Genomic DNA, 22,702 nt, shown 5'->3' on the forward strand with positions numbered 1-22,702 from the left:
GAGAGAGAGAGAGAGAGAGAGAGAGAGAGAGAGAGAGAGAGAGAGAGAATTCACGTAGAGGCACATATGATCCGAATTGCCATGGCGATACCTTACTTTCCAATCTTATATATTATCTACTGTTCTCATCGCTGTGACAAAATGCTTGAGAAAAGCAACTGAAATGAAATCGTCTCACCGAGGACTCTGGTTTGTTTGCTGTTTTGTATTTTTGTACAGTTTGAGAGAAGACATAGAGGCAAAGTATGAGGAGCTATTCACATTGAGCCCTAGTTGGGGTGCAAAGAGAGACAAAGTCTGGTACTCTACCTGCTTTCTCCCTTGTATTTAGTCTAGGACCCCATCTCATGGAACGGTACTATCTACATTTGGGGTGGGTCTTCCCGCGTCAGTGAATAGTGCTCTAGCAACTGCCTCACAAGCGTGCTGGAGGCTTATCACCCACGTGATTCTAAGTCCCATCAAGCTGACTGACAACATTAACTACCACTGTTAGCTTTTTCTTAGATTAAAAATATCTGAGGTAAAATAATTTAAAATAGGAAATGTTTAGATTATTGTTTTGGAAGTTTTGGGTTACAGCCAGGAGGACCCATGGTTTTGCCTTGTGTCAAAGAAGCACATTATTACAGAGTCATTGTGGTAGAGAACAAAGCTACTTACCTCACAGCAGCTGGAAGACAGACAAAAGGGCCCAGGGTCCAACGTCCCCTCAATGTGTGCTCCATGACTGAACTTCTGGCTACCGTTTCCCAGGAAGACTATTAGCAGGAGTCAAGCCTTTGTTACTCAAACTATAGATTTTGCCTAGGGACAGAGGGGCCAGTAATAGCAATGATGGCTAAAGATATGGGTTCCCTTGGGGAATCATAAAACTATTCTAATATTGACTATGGTGATGGTTACCCACATCTGTTATAAAGATTTTAAAAAGACTTTAATTATTGACTGTCATTGGGTAAAATTTATGCTATGAAAATTATATGCCTATAAATCTGTAAAAAAAATTAATTAATTCAAATTGTAGCATAGACTTCAATGTAGGAACAGAATCTATACAACACGTAGAGAACAGATGAGCAAATCATATAACCAGGCTCAGAAAAACCTCTTAGCTATGACACCAAGCATACACAGCACAAGGACAATTGCCACGCTGGACTTTGTTGAAACATAAATCTTCTATACGTCACTGAACACCACCAAAGCAGTAAAAAGATAGAATGGACCAACATACACAAACTGCATCCAGTAAGGGGCTTGAATTCAAAATATATAGAGAACTCTAACAAAGGTAAAAAAAGACAGGTCATAACAAATGCTGCCAAGGAGGGGCAGGGTCAAACTCCAGTACTCTGGTAGGGTCAAACAGCCACAGCCATTCCGGGAGACACATCAGTTCTCCTCAAAATGATAGATAGTATCATCATGTGACACAGCAGCACTTCTTCTTTTTTCTTTTTTCTTTTTTTTCTCTTTTACATAAGTTTAATTTTTTTTTGTTTTTTTTTTTGGATGATTTATTTACATTTCCTATGTTGTCCCCTTACCCCATCCCCCACCACCACCTCGGAACCCCCAATCCCCTCGCCCCTCCTCCTTCTTCTCTGTGGATGTAACCTCTATCTACACCCCCCCACTCCCACCTCCCCACCCTCAAAATTCCCACCCCCTGGGGCATCCAGCCTTCATGAGGTCAAGGTTCTCTTCTTCCACCTATGCCCAGCAGGGCCCTCCACTTTTACATATTCAGCTGAAGCCCTGGATCCCCCCCTAAGTGCTCCCAGGCTGGTGGTTTAGACCCTGGGAGCTGTGGTTGGTTGGTATTGTTGCTCTCCTCATGGTGCCACAAACCCTTTCAGCTCCTTCAGTCTTCACTCTAACTCCTCTATTGAGAACCCCATGATCAGTTCAATGGCTAGTTGTGAGCATCTGCCTCTGAATATGTCTGACTCTTGAAGGCCTCTGAGGAGATATCCATATCAGGCTCTTATCAGCATGCACTTCCTGTCTTCCACATCAGCATCTACCTTTGGTGATTGCACATGGGATAGATACTCAGGTGGGGTGGTCTTGAGACGGCCCCTCCTTCAGTTTCTGTCCCTCACTTTGTCTCCATATTTGCTCCCTTGAGTATTTTGTTGCTCCTTCTAAGAAGGACCGAATCACCCTCACTTGGTCTTCCTTCTTTATGGACTTCATGTGGCCTGTGAGTTGCATCTTGGGCATTTCAAGGTTCTAGGCTAATATCCAATAATCAGTGAGTGAATACCATGTGTCTTCTTTTGTGATTGGCTTACCTCACTCAGGATGATAATTTCTAGTTCCATCCATTTACCAAGGAACCTCTCGAATTCATTGTTTTTAATAGCTGAGTAATACTCCATTGTGTAAATATACCACATTTTTTGAATCCATTCCTCAGTTGAAGGACATCTGGGTTCTTTCCAGCTCCTGGCTATTATAAATAAGGCTGCTATGAACATAGTTGAGCATATGTCCTTGTTATATGTTCGAGCATCTTCTGGGTATATGCCTAGGAGTGGTATAGCTGGATCCTCGGGTAATGCTATGTCCAATTTTCTGAGGAACCGCCAGACTGATTTCCAAAGTGGTTGCACCATCTTGCAGTCCCACCAACAATGGAGGAGTGTTCCTCTTTCTCCACACCCTCGCCAGCATCTACTATCACCTGAGTTTTTAATCTTAGCCATTCTGACTGGTGTGAGATGGAATCTCAGGGTTGTTTTGATTTGCATTTCCCTGACGACTAAGGATGCTGAACATTTCTTTAGATGCTTCTCGGCCATTCGAGTTTCTTCCGTTGAAAATTCTTTGTTAAGCTCTATACCCCATTTTTTAATAGGGTAATTTGGTTGTCTGGAGTCTAATTTCTTGAGTTCTTTGTATATATTGGATATTAGCCCTCTATCAGATGAAGGATTGGTAAAGATCTTTTCCCAATTTGTTGGTTGTCGTTTTGTCCTATTGACAGTGTCCTTTGCCTTACAGAAACTTTGCAATTTTATGAAGTCCCATTTGTCAATTCTCGATCTTAGAGCATATGCCATTGGAGTTCTGTTCAGGAACTTTTCCCCTGTGCCCAAGTATTCGAGGCTTTTCCCCACCTTCTCTTCTATTAGTTTCAGTGTATCTGGTTTTATGTGGAGGTCCTTTATCCACATAGACTTGAGCTTTGTACAAGGGGATAAGAATGGATCAATTTTCATTCTACTACATGTTGTCTTCCAGTTGAACCAGCACCATTTGTTAAAAATGCTGTCCTTTTTCCACTGGACAGTTTTAGCTCCTTTGTCAAAGATCAAGTGACCATAGGAGTGTGGGTTCATTTCTGGGTCTTCAATTCTATTCCATTGATCTTCCTGCCTGTCTCTGTACCAATACCAGGTAGTTTTTATCACTATTGCTCTGTAGTACAGCTTGAGGTCAGGGATGGTAATTCCTCCAGAAGTTCTTTTATTGTTGAGAATAGTTTTCGCTATCCTGGGTTTTTTGTTATTCCATATGAATTTGAGAATTTCCTTTTCTAACTCTGTGAAGAATTGAGTTGGGATTTTAATGGGGATTGCATTGAATCTGTAGATTGCTTTTGGCAAGATGGCCATTTTTATTATATTAATCCTGCCAATCCATGAGCATGGGAGATCTTTCCATCTTCTGAGATCTTCTTCAATTTCTTTCTTCAGAGACTTGAAGTTCTTGTCACACAGGTCTTTCACTTGCTTGGTTAGATTCACACCAAGGTATTTTATATTATTTGCAACTATTGTGAAGGGTGTCATTTCCCTAATTTCTTTTTCAGTCTGTTTATCTTTCATGTAGAGGAAGGCTACTGATTTGTTTGAGTTGATTTTATAACCAGCCACTTTGCTGAAGTTGTTTATCAGGTTTAGGAGTTCTCTGGTTGAAGTTTGGGGGTCACTTAAGTATACTATCATATCATCTGCAAATAGCGATATTTTGACTTCTTCCTTTCCTATTTGTATCCCTTTGACTTCTTTTTGCTGTCTAATTGCTCTGGCTAAGACTTCCAGTACTATATTGAATAGGTAGGGGGAGAGTGGGCAACCTTGTCTAGTCCCTGATCTTAGTGGGATTGCTTCAAGTTTCTCTCCATTTAGCTTGATGTTGGCTACTGGTTTGCTGTAAATTGCTTTTACTATGTTTAGGTAGGGGCCTTGAATTCCTGATCTTTCCAAGACTTTTATCATGAAGGGATGTTGAATTTTGTCAAATGCTTTCTCAGCATCTAGTGAGATAATCATATGGTTTTTTTCTTTAAGTTTGTTTATATAGTGGATTACATTGATGGATTTCCGAATATTGAACCATCCCTGCATTCCTGGGATAAAACCTACTTGATCATGATGGATGATTGTTTTGATGTGGTCTTGGATTCGGTTTGCTAGAATTTTATTGAGTATTTTTGCATCGATGTTCATAAGGGAGATTGGTCTGAAGTTCTCTTTCTTTGTCGGGTCCTTGTGGGGTTTGGGTATGAGTGTAATTGTAGCTTCATAGAACGAATTGGGTAGTGTTCCTTCTGTCTCTATTTTGTGGAATAGTTTGAAGAGAATTGGTATTAGGTCTTCCTTGAAGGTCTGATAGAATTCAGCACTAAAACCATCTGGTCCTGGGCTTTTTTTAGTGGGGAGGCTTTTGATGACTGCTGCTATTTCCTGAGGGGTTATGGGACTATTTAGATGGTTTATCTGCTCCTGGTTTAACTTCGGTACCTGGTATCTGTCTAGGAAATTGTCCATTTCATCCAGGTTTTCCAGTCTTGTTGAGTATAGGCCTTTGTAGTAGGATCTGATGATTTTTTGAATTTCTTCAGTTTCTGTTGTTATGTCTCCCTTTTCAGTTCTGATTTTATTAATTTGGATACTGTCTCTGTGCCCTCTGGTTAATCTGGCTAAGGGTTTATCTATCTTGTTGATTTTCTCAAAGAACCAACTCCTGGTTTTATTGATATTTTGTATTGTTCTTTCTGTTTCTATTTGGTTGATTTCAGCCCTGAGTTTGATTATTTCCTGCCTTCTATTCCTCCTGGGTGTATTTGCTTCTTTTTGTTCTAGAGCTTTTAGTTGTGCAGTCAACTTGTTAGTGTGTGCTCTTTCCAGTTTCTTTTTGTAGGCACTTAGAGCTATGAGCTTTCCTCTTAGCACTGCCTTCATGGAGTCCCACAAGTTTTGGTATGATGTGTCCTCATTTTCATTGAATTCTAAAAAGTCTTTTATTTCTTTCTTTATTTCTTCCTTGATCAAGTCATCATTGAGTAGAGAGTTGTTCAGTTTCCATGTGTACGTGGGTTTTCCATTGTTTTTGTCATTATTAAAGACCAGTCTTAGTCCGTGGTGATCTGATAAGATGCAAGGGATTATTTCAATCTTTTTGTATCTGTAGAGGCTTGTTTTGTGACCAATTATATGGTCTATTTTGGAGAAGGTACCATGAGGTGCTGAGAAAAAGGTATATTCTTTTGTTTTAGGATGAAATGTTCTATAGATGTCTGTTAAGTCCATTTGGTTCATAACTTCTGTTAATTTCAAAGTGTCTCTGTTTAGTTTCTGTTTCCATGATCTGTCCATTGCTGACAGTGGGGTGTTGAAATCCCCCACTATTATTGTGTGAGGTGTAATGTGTGTTTTGAGCTTTAGTAAAGTTTCTTTTATGTATGTAGGTGCCCTTGCATTTGGAGCATAGATGTTCAGGATTGAGAGTTCACCTTGGTAGATTTTTCCTTTGATGAGTATGAAGTGTCCTTCCTTATCTTTTTTGATTAATTTTGGATGAAAGTCGATTTTATTTGATATTAGAATGGCTACTCCAGCTTGTTTCTTGGGACCATTGGCTTGAAAAATTGTTTTCCACCCTTTTATTCTGAGGTAGTGTCTGTCTTTGTCACTGAGGTGCGTTTCTTGTATGCAGCAAAATTCTGGGTCTTGTTTGTGTATCCAGTCTGATAGTCTGCGTCTTTTTATTGGGGAATTGAGACCATTGATGTTAAGAGATATTAAGGAAAAATGATTGTTGCTTCCTGTTATTTTTTTTTATTAGAGGTAAAGTTATGTTTGTATCTTTTTTGGGGGTTGTTGGAAGATTACTTACTTGCTTTTCCTAGGTTGTAGTTTCCCTCCTTGTGTTGGCATTTTCCATCAATTATCCTTTGAAGTGCTGGGTTTGTGGGAAGATGTTGTGCAAATTTGGTTTTGTCATGGAATATCTTGGTTTCACCATCTATAGTGATTGAGAGTTTTGCTGGGTATAGTAATCTGGGCTGGCAATTGTGTTCTCTTAGTGTCTGTATGATGTCAGTCCAGGCTCTTCTGGCTTTTATAGTCTCTGGTGAGAAGTCTGGTGTAATTCTTATAGGTCTGCCTTTATATGTTACTTGACCTTTTTCCCTTACTGCTTTTAGTATTTTTTCTTTGTTTTGTGCATCTGATGTTTTGATTATTATGTGACGGGAGGTATTTCTTTTCTGGTCTAGTCTATTTGGTGTTCTGTAGGCTTCTTGTATGTTTATGGGCATCTTGTTCTTTAGGTTAGGGAAGTTTTCCTCAATAATTTTGTTGAAGATATTTACTGGCCCTTTAAGTTGGGAATCTTCATTCTCATCTATACCTATTATCCTTAGGTTTGGTCTTCTCATTGTGTCCTGGATTTCCTGGATGTTTTGAGTTAGGAGTTTTTTGCATTTTGCATTTTCTTTGACAACTGTGTCAATATTTTCCACCGTATCTTCTGCATTTGAGATTCTCTCTTCTATCTCTTGTATTCGGTTGGTGATGCTTGCGTCTGTGACTCCTGATCTCTTTCTTAGGTTTTCTATCTCCATGGTTGTCTCCCTTTGAACTTTCTTTATTGTTTCTATTTCTAGTTTCAGATCCTGAATGTTTTTGTTTAATTCCTTCTTTGTGTTTTCTTCCATTTCTTTAAGGGATTTCTGTGATTCCTCTTTAAGGGCTTCTATCTGTTTACTTGTACTCTCCTGTATTTCTTTAAGGGAGTTACTTAATTCCTTCTTATAATCCTCTATCATCATCATGAGAAGTGATTTTAATTCTGAATCCTGCTTTTCAGGTGTGATGGGGTGTTCAGGGCTTGCTATATTGGGAGAATTGGGCACTGATGATGCCAAGAAACTTTGGTTTCCGTTGCTTATGTTCTTGCGCTTGCCTTTCGCCATCTGGTTAACTCTGGTGGTACCTGCCCTCACTGTGTAAAACTGGAGTCTGTATTTCCAGTTATCTTGCTTATTGCAGAGCTCCTCAGAGTCCAGAGGTCTCTGTGGTCTTATGCTCCTAATCTCCTGGGTGGAATAACTCCTGGGACTCAGGCCACCTCTTGGATCTGGGAATCCTTCTGCTCTGAGTGCAGTGGGTCCTCGATGACTCAGGATTCAGTTTCAGCTGCTCTGAGTGCAGTGGCTCCAGCTGCTCTGAGTGCAGTGGCTCCTGGATGACTCAGGATTCAGTTTCTCAACAGGACAAGAGCAGACCGACTCTGTGTCAGCTGCTCTGAGTGCAGTGGCTCCTGGATGACTCAGGATTCAGTTTCTCCACAGGACAGGAGCAGACCGACTCTGTGTCTGCTCCAGCCCAGAGGACCAGGCAGGGGCAGAAGGGAAGTGGAATTCCGGAGGGGCGGGGTTTGGGTAGCTGCTGTTCCCTGGATGTCCCTGGCTCCCCGATCTATCTCTGGGGTTTAGGGAGTGAGATGGAGATCTTACCAGCTGCTCTGAGTGCAGTGGCTCCTGGATGACTCAGGATTCAGTTTCTCAACAGGACGGGAGCAGACCGACTCTGTGTCTGCTCCAGCCCAGCGGACCAGGCAGGGGCAGAAGGGCCCAACAGCACTTCTTATCATAGGTGTTTCCAAGAATAATAAAGCCAGAATTAGGAGTGTGACTAACAGCAGAGCACTTACCCAGTACACATAAGAGCCATGGCTTCAGTCTCCTGAGCTGCAATGATATTAGCAATAGTAACTAAGCCATGTGTCTATACCAAATACTTGTGTGCAAATGTTCATAGCAACTGTCTTCCTTGGGGTTTCTGTCAGTGTAATAAGACACCATGACCAAATGCAACTTGGGAAGGAAAGAGTTTATTTCACTTCATACTGCCAGATATCTATCAGTGAGCCACTAAGAGACTAATATGGATGGTCACATGATGAAGGCAAGATGCCAGAAGCACATGCAGCTGGCCCTGAGATCTGGATTCTGTTGCTAAGGGAAGCATGTGACAGTGGAGCTATGACTAATAACAAAGAAGTGACATCACATCACAGGGGTGACTGGGCTTGGGGCCATGCCTATTGTCCTAGATTATTTGGGAGGCTAAACAGAAGAATCATTTGGTCCCAGATGTTCAAGGCCAGTCTGTTTCAAAAAAGGAAAGAAAATTAAGCAAGCCAATGCTAAGAGTAAGGTTTGGGGGTACTCTCACTGAATGGGGACGTGGCTAGAGAGATGTTTAGGGTCTGAGAGGGGAAGGGGAAAGAAAGAGGGAAAGAGAGAAAGAGAGAGAGAAAAACAGGGAGACAGATTGAGAGAGAGAGAGACAAATGCATACGTCTATATACCCTAGTTCACAATTAAAATGTTAAAAACTCTTGCACCATCACTGCCTGGTGTAAGAAAGTAACCTGATTACATTGTAATCATGCCAAAAATTCAATGTGTGTGCAAGCCTTTCCACTCAGCACCCTTTGACATATTTTGGAGCTTCTGTACTAGATACAGGGCTCAGAGCATTGTCCCAGAGTCTGCCTTCCCTCCCATGGGGCTGAAGAAAGCTTCTCCAGCTCTTGTCTCCACTTTAACCCCCTGTGGCAAAGCCCTTTAGAGAGTTCCACAAGACTTCTAGTCTGTGGGGTGGGCTAAGACAAAACTCGAGAGTGACTTAATCTCTTGTCAGCCACTAACATCTTGGTGTGGTTTGGTGTATGCCTAATTAGACTTCTTATCCATTCACCTTAGAGATGGCAACCTAGCCTGACCTCCTGGAAGCTGTTCACTTCATCACAACCTGGGTCTTGTGGAGAAGATGAGAAGGGGGTTGTGAGATATCTTGTCCCTTTCTTAAATCTTATTTTACTCCCTCCTTCCACTCAGCTGCTCTTTTCAGCAGCCCTGCCCCACCCACGGCCCCACTTCCGGTCAGGAAACACTGACCTTCACACTGTCTGCGCAATCATCAAGTTCCCCTTTCACATAGATTTTTGGGCTTCCAGATTATGGAAGCTGAGCAAGAGGATACTTCCAGGAACGCTGCTGGCATGACTCAGTAGGCCATCTGGGAAAGGGCACAGAAAGGGCCCAGGTCAGAGCTCTGTGGCCCCTGGCTTCACTGAGTGCACTGTCTGTGGTTGTAACACAGAACCCTGTGGTCTGAGGGTTCTCACATCCCTGATCTAAGACATCTGTGTCTTTCAGTTTTCACTCATCATTATGCTCCAAAGACCAGCCATTGACACACCTTGACACCCTTTCATTTTAATTTCTGTATAGTTAAATGTATCACACATTTTTGGTTTTGTGGTTCTGGAAACTGAACCCAGGACCTGCAAGCAAGCACTCTACCCCCAGCTCCAGGGGCATCATTCTTGGGTACCACTTTACCACGTTCATTTGGCTACCTGCTGGTGGACAGACACATGGATATCTCCTAGTGCTTCCAGACTGAGCCACAGTGAGCTTTCTAACTGTCCATGCTCTCGTGAGAAAATTACTCTGGGGAATATGTCTAGATGCAGACCTGTGGGATTACCAAGTGTGTGCATCTTCTGAGTTCTCTAGATCTTTGTAATTGTTTGCCCAGCTGTCCAGACACTTCCCACCCTTAGCTGGTGTTGTTATAAGACGCCATTCCTCTGCATCACCAACACATTTGACATGAGACCTTTTTATTCTTGCCTGACATTGGGTGGGATTGTGTCTCGTTGTTTTCTTCTTTATAAATTGCTACATATTCGTGGGTTCTACATAAGCACTACAGACTGAGCCATTGACTCCCCTACTGATGAACATCCAGCTCGATCCCTACTTATGTTTGTTTTGAATATTATAAACAGAGAAGCAACCTGTACATCTGATATATAAGTTATTTAATCATTGGCAGGTCTGCCTCCAGAATATTAATCTCTTGTCTCAAAACAACCCTTACCTGACTTAAAATGAGATCATGTGTTGTGAAGTAACTATGAATGGCCCTGGCCTGGTTGGTTTGGGTGCTCTGCATGCCGCATTCCCACACAGAAGCAATTGCATAAACACCCATGTCCACAGAATAAGAGAGAGCCTTAAACCAAAGCATCTTCCGAGCAGATCAGTGGGAATACTGGCTGCATGAGCTGCATCCAATTAAGGGAAAGCCGCACCAGGTATACCTGGTGGTAGTCTCAGCTTCGGGGTTAGTAAAGAAGCGGCTGGTGTGTTTATACAGTGCAACAATTTTACCTGATAATTGGAAGGAGGGTAAATTACACATAGAGGCAGGCAATGTTTGGCTATTAAAGAGACAAAAGGTGGCCCAAGATAATTTTTCTCTAGCTCTGCACACCAACTCTTTAGAATAACAAAGTTCCCTTATGCTAGTCAGCCTTGTAAAACTTTTAGAATAAGTGCAGCTCTCTTTTCTGAGAACATTAGTTCACAGTTGTGTCGGACAAGTGTCACATTTTGGGCATGCAGAAGCCAACCGCTGTTGTATGTCCTCTGACGCTAGGAAGGCTCATTCTGATCTGCTGATCAACAGAAGGCCTAGCAGCCGGGAGAGCAGTTCTTCAGGACCACATCCTTCATTTATACCAATTTCCTAGCTATCCTGGTCTCAATATGACCTTTCTTCCTCCCTCGTCATCTGACAAAATATTTGCATATTACATAAAATAGTAATATTATCCCTAAAGTTAAAACAATTAAACACACAGCCTAAAGAAGGAAAAGGTAGCACATAAGGGAAGCAGGCAGCTAGCCAGCCAAAAAGTCTTTTTTTTCCTTCTAAAATTCACTATAAATATGTATAATTTTATTTATCAATTAAATGAATGAAAACATTAAAATAATTAAATTAAAAATAACTATTTTTAAAAGTCTTTTTATAATTTAATTAAAATATGATTACATCACTTCTCTCCTAACTCCTTCCCTTCCAATGTTTACCCATCCCCCAATTCACAGCCTCCTCATTTTTTTAACCCTTGTTGGTAAATATATATAAAAACCAGTCAACATACAAACACAACCTGCTGAGCCCCTGTCCCCTAAGTGTTGCCTGCATATGTATGTTCTAGGGCTTGGTATTAGATAACAAGCCAAGCGGTTCATCTCTGGGCAAGACTGACTCTCGTTCTCTCGGCAGCTGTCAATTACTTGTAGCTTTTCATCTAGGAGTGGGGCCCCTGAGATTTCCCCCAGTCTGTGTTGGGATGACAATTGTTTTGGAATTGTTTACATTCTTTTTTGGCAGCCGTGTTGTTGAGATTTTATGGCTTCCTGTCATAGCTAGAAGAGACTATCACACAGCAGACCTTCTGATTCTCTGGTTCTTTCGATCTTTCTGCTCCTTCTTCTTTGATGCTCCCTGAGCCTTAGGTGCTGGGGTTGTGTGGTAGATACATCCCCTGGGTGTCACACAACCATTTCTTCGCCTCATTTTGACTAGTTATGGCTTTCCGTAACAGTCTCCTTCTGCTGCAAAAAGAAGTTCCTTTGATGAAGGTTAAAAGTTACACTTGCCTGTGGGTGTTGGGTACTCAGAATTCTATTAAGAATTATACTGGTCCAGAAAATTGGCAGTAGTACAATCAATGACCTCCCTAGCCAAGTGCAGCTGGCTAGGTTTCCACCACCAAGAAGGATTTCTTTCCTGTTAAGCAGGCTTTGTGTCCAAGTAGACAGCTCTTGGTACTGCCAAGGTATAGGTACCACTACTGCCCTTTAAGAATAGCTTGCCATGATGGTCATTGTGGTTTTTAGGCAACTACAACTGGCTAAGACTATTGACACTTTCCTTCCCTATGTATGAAACACAGTCTATCACCTTCTGGTACCATGAAAGCGAGTCCTCAGGGGACTCTTTTGGTTCCTTTCCAGCTCAAATCCTCCTTATTTTATGTGTGGAGTGCATTGTGTCCTCAGCAATAAGGACTTGCCTTTAACTGCTGGGAGACAATCAAGGACAATAGCAAGAGCCTAGATTGTCTCCGGAGCTCTCTTGGATTTCCCTGATCAACAGCTCAAACGGAGCTTCTCATGCACGGTACTGGACTTTCTGTTAGCTACTCTTGGCTCACGGGGAGAATATTATCACTCCATATGCTGTAATTTCATATATCACATGATTTCTCTTATATGTGGATATTAGGTTTTAAGTTTTCCATGTGTCTGTTTCATTTAAAATAGCCACAGAGGTTAGGTAGCTCATATGAGACCAGAGAGAGGAAGGAATCTTCCCCAAAAAGAGACATAGAATATAGTGTTATGGGTAAACATAAGGGAAACTAAAATAGAAGGTTTAAATAGGGAGAGGACAGGAATCCGTGGCAGAGGAGAAAATGTGGGAGGGACAACCAATACTAAAGGCCTTTTGAATAGCCATAGGGAAACTCACAGCTCTCAAAGCTTCCTAAAATGGATAACAGAGATTTAAATGGAGTGACCATACCATGGAAGAGACAATGCCCCAACTATACGTCACATGCTATCAAGTAAAACCCCCAAACTCAGGAATGGTTTACATCTTGTTGAGCCATTGGTCAAAAGTGACCCATAGATAGTCCCCCATAAATAATATAGGCTATTGTCAATGCTATTATTTATCCTCCAGAACCTGACAAAAAGTCCCTATTGCTGAACAAACCATTTACTTATGTCATCAAACATGAAAAAATTGAGCTGGTGTTCAACCAGAAGCTTTAGCCATACTGACTAGCATTCACAGAGCTGGAAGGTGCAATCCATGTGACCAGAGGAGAAGCGTAGTCATCAGTCTTACCCGGCTACAAACCCTGAGACTGATAACCGCGTCCTGCCTTGCAAGATATACTGATACAATAATGGCACAAATGTGGAATACCCAACCACCTTTTAAAAAGCATATTTGGAGCCTATTCCGTGAGATGAAACCCACATCTGGAAACTGCTAATGAGACCACAAACTTGAGACTAGATGAGTCACGGGCCCTGGGAAAACAACTAGTACCATTATTCTGCTGGAGGAGCTTGCCACCCCTAAAGACACATTGCCATACCCATCTGCCTCTGCCTCCTGAGTGCTTGGATTAAAGTGGATCGTCTGGATGGCTCTGCCTATCTATTTTTAAACCAGCATTCAATGCTGTGAACACAACTACACTCACATGCACTCACACATATCATCTACACACAAGTTAACAATAAATATAATTTTAAAGTTAAAATAAAACGTGAATGCTATCCCTGGTACACATGTCGCCTGGTACACTGGATCACTGAAAACTTCAGCTCCACTCAACCCTTTGAAGTCATTGCATCCTTTGAATTGCCAAGCATGAAGGGCCACGTATTTATGTAACTGATGATAGTTGACTGGTGGGTGATCGTACAGTGGGGTCCGCCAGTAACTGGCTCACTTTTGGATGTGTGTTGGAGATACCTCTATTCATTTTTTCAAATAAACAACAGTTGTACACTGTTCTTATTTTTATGCTTATTAATGTACTTGTAGTAAAGGTCACAGGAACAATAAAAATGGAAGGTTTTCATAAAGCCTGCTGAGGAGGGTCTAGAAGTCAGGCAGATCTCTGACAGACAGTGGGACCACAAATAGATTTCAAAGGGGGAGGGGCAAACATCCTACTTTTTCCTCACACTCTTGACCTGAGACAAAGACATGAAGTCCTGGAGAGTGTTTTTCCAACCAGTAGGGCCAAAGAGCCCCCTGCTGGTGGACTGGACAACAAATTCAAAGCTAGATTAGGATGTTACCCTAACAAAAGGGCCTATCAATCAGCCCTCTGTTCTTTGAACTTTGAATTAGGGGAGGCACATTCTTCAAAGACCCAGAATCAAACCCCTCGCCCAGGTTATGAAAGAGAGACTAGATTACCAACAATGCTCTTGGACCTGCAATATTCCAAACTCCACGAACTCATCAAAGTTTCAATCAGCCCATCAGCTCTGCTTGCACACAGTTTCTTTCCAGGAATCTTCATTTCTAAGAGGATCTCTGGGCCAGCCAGACACCAAGGAGAAGATGAGAAGTCAGCACCAGTGGAAGCACAAGGTCATGTTAAAGTCCTGAAGACTTCTCGATGTCCAAAACCTGCATCCCTAAAGGAAGCTTTAACGGCAAGAAAAATTGGGAATATACATGAAAATTGAGCTCAGAATGAATATTTCAGCATTTAAGCAAAACCAATTTATTTTCTCTGTCCCAAATGGAGGAACACGTCTTTGTTTTCGTTAGTTTATTCTCAGAGAGTGTTCCTTGAGTTGATGCATGGAGGCTCTAAGAGTTAAAAATTCTCACTAAAGTTGGTGTCTGCTTCTCTCCTGAGGGAACTACTTTGGCTGTGACCACCTCTAACCCTGCTGCAGGCCAGATGTTATAGAGGCATTCCCTCAGAGGTCTGCACCCAATGTTCTTTCTCACTTCCTCTAAAGCCCTATGATTCCACTGTGAAAACTATCTCCTCCTCTAACCACCACACACAGAATCAGGATGTGCACTGGCCAAGCTGGCAGGACATTTGACACTGGCTGAGTGTAGCATGGGAGCTGTAAAGCCCTCTTCCTTTGACTGTCAAGGCAGATCCCTCTTAGGGGCTGGGGCTATTCAAAGTCACCTGTGTTAAGTGAGGTCTCTAGGATCTTCCTCACTTCTTTCTGTGTATGAATAAACATCTGTTCCATTCACTAACTCTTTGGTATAAGCCAGTCTTATATCTCTACTGTTGTAATCATGCCATAGGACAAACGGTTGTTATACAACGTTAGAAAGATTCCTGGTTCCTCTGCTTATAGTGCATTGAGCTTATAGTGGGAAAGTAAACCACCGTGTATAACCTTGTCTGACAACATGGCAACCTCAGCTCAGGGGACGGCCAAAAGGGCCATCTCTAACACAGTGTTTTCACTTTTCTCATGCTAGATGGATGGAGTGGAACCCTGGCTTCCCTTTGAGTATTGATGCCAAATGCCACAAGGATCTGCCCCGAGATATCCAGTTTGATAGTGAAAAAGGAGTGGACTTTGTTCTGAACTACTCAAAAGCGTAAGTTTTTTGATGGGTGTGGGCGGCCCATCTGGTCGCTGGAGATGAGAGAGTGTTAGAAAGGAGTTCAGGATCTCAAAGAAAGGGTGCACCATTCTACCTCAAGTGTCTGGACAAGGCAAACTGTACTCTTGATCAGAAGGGTGGCCAAGGAAGGAATTGCATTTGCTTATTCTAACTCAGGTGGTGACTGTGTTTTCCCCATTGACTGGGATCCAACTCACAGTCTTAACTAGCTAATCTGAACAGAATTGATACAAAAGAAATGAAGGAAGGGGAGAAGGGTCACTGATCCAGACTATCAAATGCCTAGAATACAGAAGTGGACCTTTGTGTAAATAAAGATTTCAGTGGGGGAGGGGGAATTAAAGTATGTCCATAGAAGTCCAAGGTTATTGTGTGTGTAGGAGGTGGTAAAAAGATTTTAATTCCTTGTCCGGAACACAAGTTTTAGAGTATCTGATAGAAAAGACTCATATTTGATTTTTCTTATAATAGGACCCTCATTATTTTCCTTTATGAGCCTGGAGCTGGGGGAGCAGTTCAGCTGAACACTGTTCTCCATCATTTGTTCTATCCAGGCCAGGAGGTAGTCTCTCATTGAACAACTGCAAGTTGACGTATCTATCAGCCTTGACCCGGAAGTCTTCCAACCCTGCAGCCCTGTGCTCTCAGCTCAAAGCAGAGGCTGTTCTTCCTTATAACACTCCATCTCTGCTTCTAGTTCATCCCTGCAGCCAGTCTACCTGACCATGATGTCCAGGCTGATGACAGGGGCAGGTTCTATAGTGACAATGACTCAGATGTCACTTTTGGTCCCATGACTTGGATTCCTGTCTTAGGGACCTCGTGAAGTAGGCACATGTGTTTGTCACTGTTCTATTGCTGTGAAGAGACACCAAGACTAAGGCAATTCTTTTTTTTTAAATGTATTTATTTATTTAGTGTATATGATCATTGTCTTCAGACGCACCAGAAGAGGGCATCAGATCCCATTATAGATGGTTGTGAGCCACCATGTGGTTGCTGGGAATTGAACTCAGGACCTCTAGAAGAACAGTCAGTGCTCTTAACCTCTGAGCCATCTCTCCAGCCCGACTAAGGCAATTCTTATAAAAGAAAGCATTTTAACTGAGAGCTTGCTCACAGTTCCAGAGGTTAGCTTGCTGTCGTCATGGCGGGGAGCATGGTGGCACACATGATGCTGGAGAAGTAGCTCAGAGCTTTACACGCTGATCCACAGGCAGAGAGAGACCTGGACCGGGTGTGGGCTTTTGAAACCTCAAAGCCCAACCCCAGTTTCCTCCAGCAAGGACACACCTATTCCAACAAGGCAACATCTCCTAATCTTTGTAATCCTTTCAAATAGTCCCATTCTCTGGTGACTAAGTATTCAAATATGGTAGCCTACGGGGACCATCCAAACACCACAGCACATATTGCCCCTCTCTGTAGTTGAGGAACCTGAGGAGGAATAAAAAGGTTGAGGACCTTGCCTAAAGTCCTTTGCTAATAAACAGCAGAGACACTGAACTCTGTGTTACATGTCTGCACTGGAGTTACTGCAGGATGGTGGCACAACTATGGATACTCTGTCAAAAATATAGATCTTTCAGCACCACACCAAGGTTAGCAAGGACACCTTTCATGCTATACTTGAACTCTTAGAGAATTTTTATAATCATACAAACCCAGAAAACCCTAAACTCATGAAGCACAGCGGAGCCTTATACTCCCTCAGGGACTTTTAGTACTTCCCATCACCAAGCACGACCACAGACAAGTCTCTGAGAAGGGGGCTTGACTACCTGCACACCCAACAGCCAGCTAGGGCTGAGGACCACAGATCAGTTTGCTCGATCTGGGTGTTTACACAGTTGTTGTTGATCGTTTCTAGGTAAGGAAATCAAGATTCCAGTGTGTTAAGATAAAATAATTTACACATATATGTACAGCTATATATAAATACATAATTTATATATAAACTAACTGTGGTGGTCTGAATGAGAAGTGACCCTGTAGGTGTAGGCTTGGGTATTTGAACACATGGTACCCAGTTAGTGATGATATTTGAAAAGATTTAGGAGGTTCAGCCTTACTGGAGGAAGTATGCCACTGGAGGTAGGCTGTAAAAGGTTCCTCTTCCAATTCACTCTCTTCACTTGTGCCTGTCATTGAAGACGTGAGATCTTTCAGCTTCCTGCTCCTGGTGCTTGATGATTGCTGCCATGTTGTTCTCACCATTATGGACTCTAGCCCTATGGACCATGAGCCAGAATAAACTCTTCCTCTATCATTTGCTTAGTTATGATGCTTTATCACATCAACAGGAAATGAACTCAGACAGAAGATGGTCACAAAGTAGGTTGTATTGAAGAACCAGATCACGTTTTTGTTGTTGTTGTTGTTGTTTGGTTTTGTTCAATTGGCTGTGGGTCTTTTTGTTTTGTTTTGCTTTGCTTTGCTTTGCTTTGCTTTGCTTTGCTTTGCTTTGCTTTGCTTTGCTTTGCTTTGCTTTGCTTTGCTTTGGAAGCCTTTGGAACTTGGGACTAGAAAAGCAGTAGAATGCTGTAAACAGAGCTTAACAGGCTGTCTCCATAGTGGTCTGGAAGCCACCAGTGATGAGAGCAATGTAGACTGTAGAGGCCTGGCTTAAAGGGTGTCAGAGAGAAGAATCATGAGCTATAGTAGCAACTGAGCTGGAGGCCATTCCTGTGACATTTGGCAAAGAATCTGGCTGTTTTATGCCCATGTCCTGAGAGATTACCTGAGACTGAATTGAAAAGTAATGTGTTACTCCTGGGTATATACCCAGAAGATGTTCCAACATATAACAAGGGCATATGTTCCACTATGTTCATAGCAGATTTATTTATAATAGCCAGAAGCTGGAAAGAACCCAGATGTCCTTCAACAGAGGAATGGATATAGAAAATGTGGTACATTTACACAATGGAGTATTACTCAGCTATTAAAAACAATGAATTCATGAATTTCTTAGGCAAATGGATGGAACTAGAAAATATCATCCTGAGTGAGGTAACCCAAATCACAAAAGAACACACATGATATGTACTCACTGGTAAGTGAATATTAGCCCAGAAGCTTGCAATACCCAAGATTCAACTCACAGACCACATGAAGCTCATGAAGATGGAAGACTAAAATGTGGGTGCTTTGGTCCTTCTTAGAAGGAGTAACAAAATATTCATGGGAGCAAATATGGAGACAAAGTGTGGGACAGAAACTGAAGGAGGGGTCGTCTGGAGACTGTTCCACCTGGGTCCCCATCCCATGTGCAATTATCGAAGGCAGACACTGATGTGGATGCCAGAAGTGCATGCTGACAGGAGCCTGATATACCTGTCTCCTTAGAGGTCTGCAAGAGCATGAAATATACAGAAGCAGATACTCACAGCTAACCATTAAACTGATAATGGGGTTCCCAATGGAGGAGTTGGAGAGAAGACTGAAGGAGCTGAAAGGGTTTGTGGCCCCATGGGGAGAGCAACAATACCAACCAACCAGAGCTCCTAGGGTCTAAACCACCAGCCTGGGGGCACATAGGAAGGGACCCATGGCTCCAGCTGTATATGTAGGGGAGGCTAACAGTGTCAGGCATAGGTGGGAGAGGAAGTCCTTGGTCCAGTGAAGACTGGACGCCCCAGTGTGGAGGAAATTGTGGGTAGGGAGATGGGAGTGGGAGGGTGGGTGGGGCATATCCTCATAGAAGCAGAAGGAGGGGGGATGGGATGGGGGTTCTTAGGGAGGGGATGGGAAAAGGGGATTACATCTGAAATGTAAATAAAATATCCAATTAAAAAATAAAAGTAATGTGTTGTTGTAGATATTTAATCTTTAAAAATTCCAAGACTGCATAATGTCAAGTTCATAGTCGATTTATTATTAATAATACTTATGCAGATCTACAAAGAAAAAGAGAAAGTGAGGCAATAAGAAATACAAATGTACAATTTAGGGAAAGAAAAGACATAGGAAGTTTAACAGCTAAGCATGTGTTAGAGGAGAGACGGTCATTGCTAAGGAGCTTAGCGCAGCTAAACAGAGGCCTGCTATATATACCTTGGAACCCAGGAAGGGTGTCACACAGATAAGCTTCCAACTTGTGAACAGGAGCCTATGGATATTTCTGCTCCTAGAGAGCAACAGAATGAAAGCTTCTGCTGTGGTAATTCAAGAGGCCAGGGTCTGCCCCAAGCTGGCAGCTGAATTTAGCTGGGTCATCCATATGGTGGTGGCTTTAGAGGCGTGAAGGATGCAAGAATGAAGGGGTTGTCCTCCATGGTTTTAGAAAGCCCCCAAGGCAGGGCACTGTGTGGTAAGGCTGTCCCTGTGTAAAGACCTCAAGGCTCTGAGAGGCTATTGCATCAAGCTGTACAGTGTGACCTGGGTTGCGGTGGAGACCCCGAGATTTTGGAGATGTCAAAGCTGGGAGATATATACATAGGAGAACTGCATACATAGATTGGAATCAGCCCAGGAGAGAAATATATATATTGTAGTCAGCAAAATTGGAAGGGCAGAGCCATCTAAGCCCTTTGAAATAGGCATGGGGCTAAGGGATTTGGTGTGTGCCCTGCTGGGTTTCAGTCTTGCTTTGCCAGTATTTCCTCACTATGGCTGCTTTCCTCCCTTGCGGAATGGTAATGTATATCTGTGCCAGTGTATGTTGGAAGTATGTAGTTTCCTTTTTACGGAGGTTATAATTAAGAGCTTGCTTTGAGTCTCAGAAGAGACTCTGGGCTTTTAACCAGGGCTGAGCTTGCAAGACTCTGGGGACTTCTGCAGTTGGACTAAATGCATTTTGGATTACGATATGGCCACAAACCTATGAGGGCCAAGGAGTTGAGTGTGGTTTAAGTGAGAAATGTTCATAGGCTTGGGGTGGGTAGTTTTTGGTGAGCTATCTGGGGAAGCTTAGGAGGGGCAGCCTTGCTGCAGAAAGAGTGCACTAGGGGCAGGTTTTGACAGTTTAAAGGCTTGCCCCATTTATGGTTTGTGCTCTGCATAGGAATGAATGAACACAGCAGAGATGGGATTCAGAGCCTTTCCAGAGGATATAGGCCTGTTCTCTTACACAGCTGAGTTACAGTAGGAAAAGCATCTGCCACAGGCTAACTTCTTCCCTGGTCCCATGAGGCCAGCACCTATCCCTTGGAACTGCATGGGATATCAGGAGGCTCCCGAGTATGAGGTAAAGACACTCTGCAGAGGCATAGTGGGCAGGCAAGGTGACTTGTCCTCTGGTTTGCAGGATGGAGAACCTGTTCATCAATCGCTTCATGCACATGTTCCAGTCTTCCTGGCATGACTTTGCTGACTTCGAGAAAATCTTTGTCAAAATCAGCAACACTATTTCTGGTAAGAGGGATCTTGGGGTTCTGTGGATGAGAGAGATTATTTTTCTGAGACTTGCAAACATCCAACCCAAGCACCTCAATATCATCTCATCAGAAGTCCCAAGGCTATTGAGACTTTTTTCTTTACATACATAAATTATTTGTGTCTCTTCTACACAGAGCCAAGGCAGGACTGGGCTTCATCAAAGTAGTGTTGGAGGCTGACTGATGGCTGAGCAATTCTGCTCTTACAGAGGAGTCAAGTGCAGTTCCAAACATCCACACTGGGTGACTCACAGCCACCAATAACTTCAGCTACAGGGGGATCCAAAGCCTCTGGTCTCTGGAGACACCTTCGCAGGCACTTGCACACACACACACACACACAGTAGTAAAAATAAAATTTAAAGCAATGATGTCTTAGGACCACTGTCCTGGACAGTAATGGATGGAGAGTCATGACAGTCATCACTCCTTAAGGAGGCAGGAATGGTTGGATACAGGTGCTGATACAAGGGACCAGTATTCTCCCCTCTCTTTTCATGCTGGGCTGAAGGACCAGAGACCTTGAGAAGAGCAAGTGCCCGGGAGTCTTACTGTTCACCAAGGCATAGCTCTAGGAAAACTAGCTGCACAGCCTGACTCAGCAATGAGTAGGGACACAGCAAGTGGGAATGGCAAGTGAGAAGATCCTGACGCCCCCCCAAAAGGGCTCCCTACAAAGATTTGTCCTCCTGCAGGATCGTGGGATCCTGCCCAGTCATCCTATCTAGAGGGTATTCTCTCCACAGAGCGAGTCAAGAACCACTGGCAGGAGGACCTCATGTTTGGCTACCAGTTCCTGAATGGCTGCAACCCAGTACTCATCAAGCGCTGCACAGAGTTGCCCAAGAAGCTCCCAGTGACCACAGAGATGGTGGAGTGCAGCCTAGAGCGGCAGCTCACTTTAGAACAGGAAGTACAGGTAGGCCTGCTTGCTGAAGACCTAGTCTTTCCACAGTAGCCACTTCCTGCTGTTCAGTGCTTGCTGATCTCCAGACTACTACTGGCTTGTCTGTTTTGTTTGACTGACAGTGTGAAATCAGTAGTTTCTTCCTTTTCCTGGCCACAGCATCCATGAGGGTCTTGGGCACTGTGCAAGCCACATACAGTCACAGGAGGGGGCTGTATCTACACAATCCTCACATCTGTAAACACAGTGTCAGTGTGTTCAATGTCCATATCAATAATTACAAGAGGACTTGCAGTGTGTCATTCCCTGTAATAGGTGTGTTCTGCACATGCTCACCCAACTGTCACCCACTTTGCAAAGCTGGTGAGGAAACTGGAGAAAGATGTAGGCGTTGTGTAGGTAGAATTTATTGCTAATTAGAAACATAGGTGCTACTTGTCTCTCTTACACCTTCCCAAGCCAGTCTTTCCTGGCTCTTACTTGTAGGCTCAAGTTCTCATCCCCAGTTCCAAGGCTGATCTTGTCTTGAGACGGATAGAGTTCAAACTGAATCAGTTTGTATCTGATGGGATCTGCCAGGCATTCCCACGCTAGATTTTATTTTGCCTGCTGATAGTCCTAACAACAACCCACAGCATATTGTCTTCTCCATCTCCCCATTGCAGCCAGCACCGCTGGGCCTCCATCTCCAGCTGTTGATGTAACCCCTGTTGCTTCTGGTTACCCTGTCTAGGTACCCAGCCCACACTGAGACCCCAAACACAGATCATTCAGCCCTAACTTCCTGCCTATGTGACTTTGGGAGGTGACTTAACCAACTGAAGTTTGGGTCCTGATCCATGTAGGAAGTCCTTCCCCATTCATCGGGACCTACATGGGATGTGGCATACTTCTAGACATGCAGACAGCCAGCAACGATAATAGTAACTCGTTACACCCACCCCACGCACAGAAATAAGCACATCTGAGAACTGAGAGAGACCTAAACCGCCACAATTGTCCCTAGCTACCCAAAAGTAGGACCTTGCCTGTTCTCTAAGACAAGGCAACATCCTCTTACTGGCAAGCCCCTATCAACTCCAGGGAAGGTGGCTTAGGGGTTA

At 43.1% G+C, this 22,702-nt stretch overlaps 1 protein-coding gene across 1 annotated transcript in view; it reads left to right on the top strand.

Annotated features, from left to right (window-relative positions):
• Alox5 (arachidonate 5-lipoxygenase) overlaps positions 1-22,702 on the top strand; it is a 52,418-nt gene that overhangs the window by 17,248 nt on the left and 12,468 nt on the right. The window contains exons 4-6 of the mRNA XM_028753543.1: positions 15,165-15,287; positions 20,563-20,669; positions 21,439-21,611. Of these exons, the coding sequence (XP_028609376.1) occupies positions 15,165-15,287; positions 20,563-20,669; positions 21,439-21,611 (403 nt within the window). The remainder of the gene's footprint in view (positions 1-15,164; positions 15,288-20,562; positions 20,670-21,438; positions 21,612-22,702) is intronic.

This window comes from Grammomys surdaster, unplaced genomic scaffold, assembly GCF_004785775.1.
Source record: "Grammomys surdaster isolate TR1022 unplaced genomic scaffold, NIH_TR_1.0 125950, whole genome shotgun sequence".
Classification (NCBI taxonomy): domain Eukaryota; kingdom Metazoa; phylum Chordata; class Mammalia; order Rodentia; family Muridae; genus Grammomys; species Grammomys surdaster.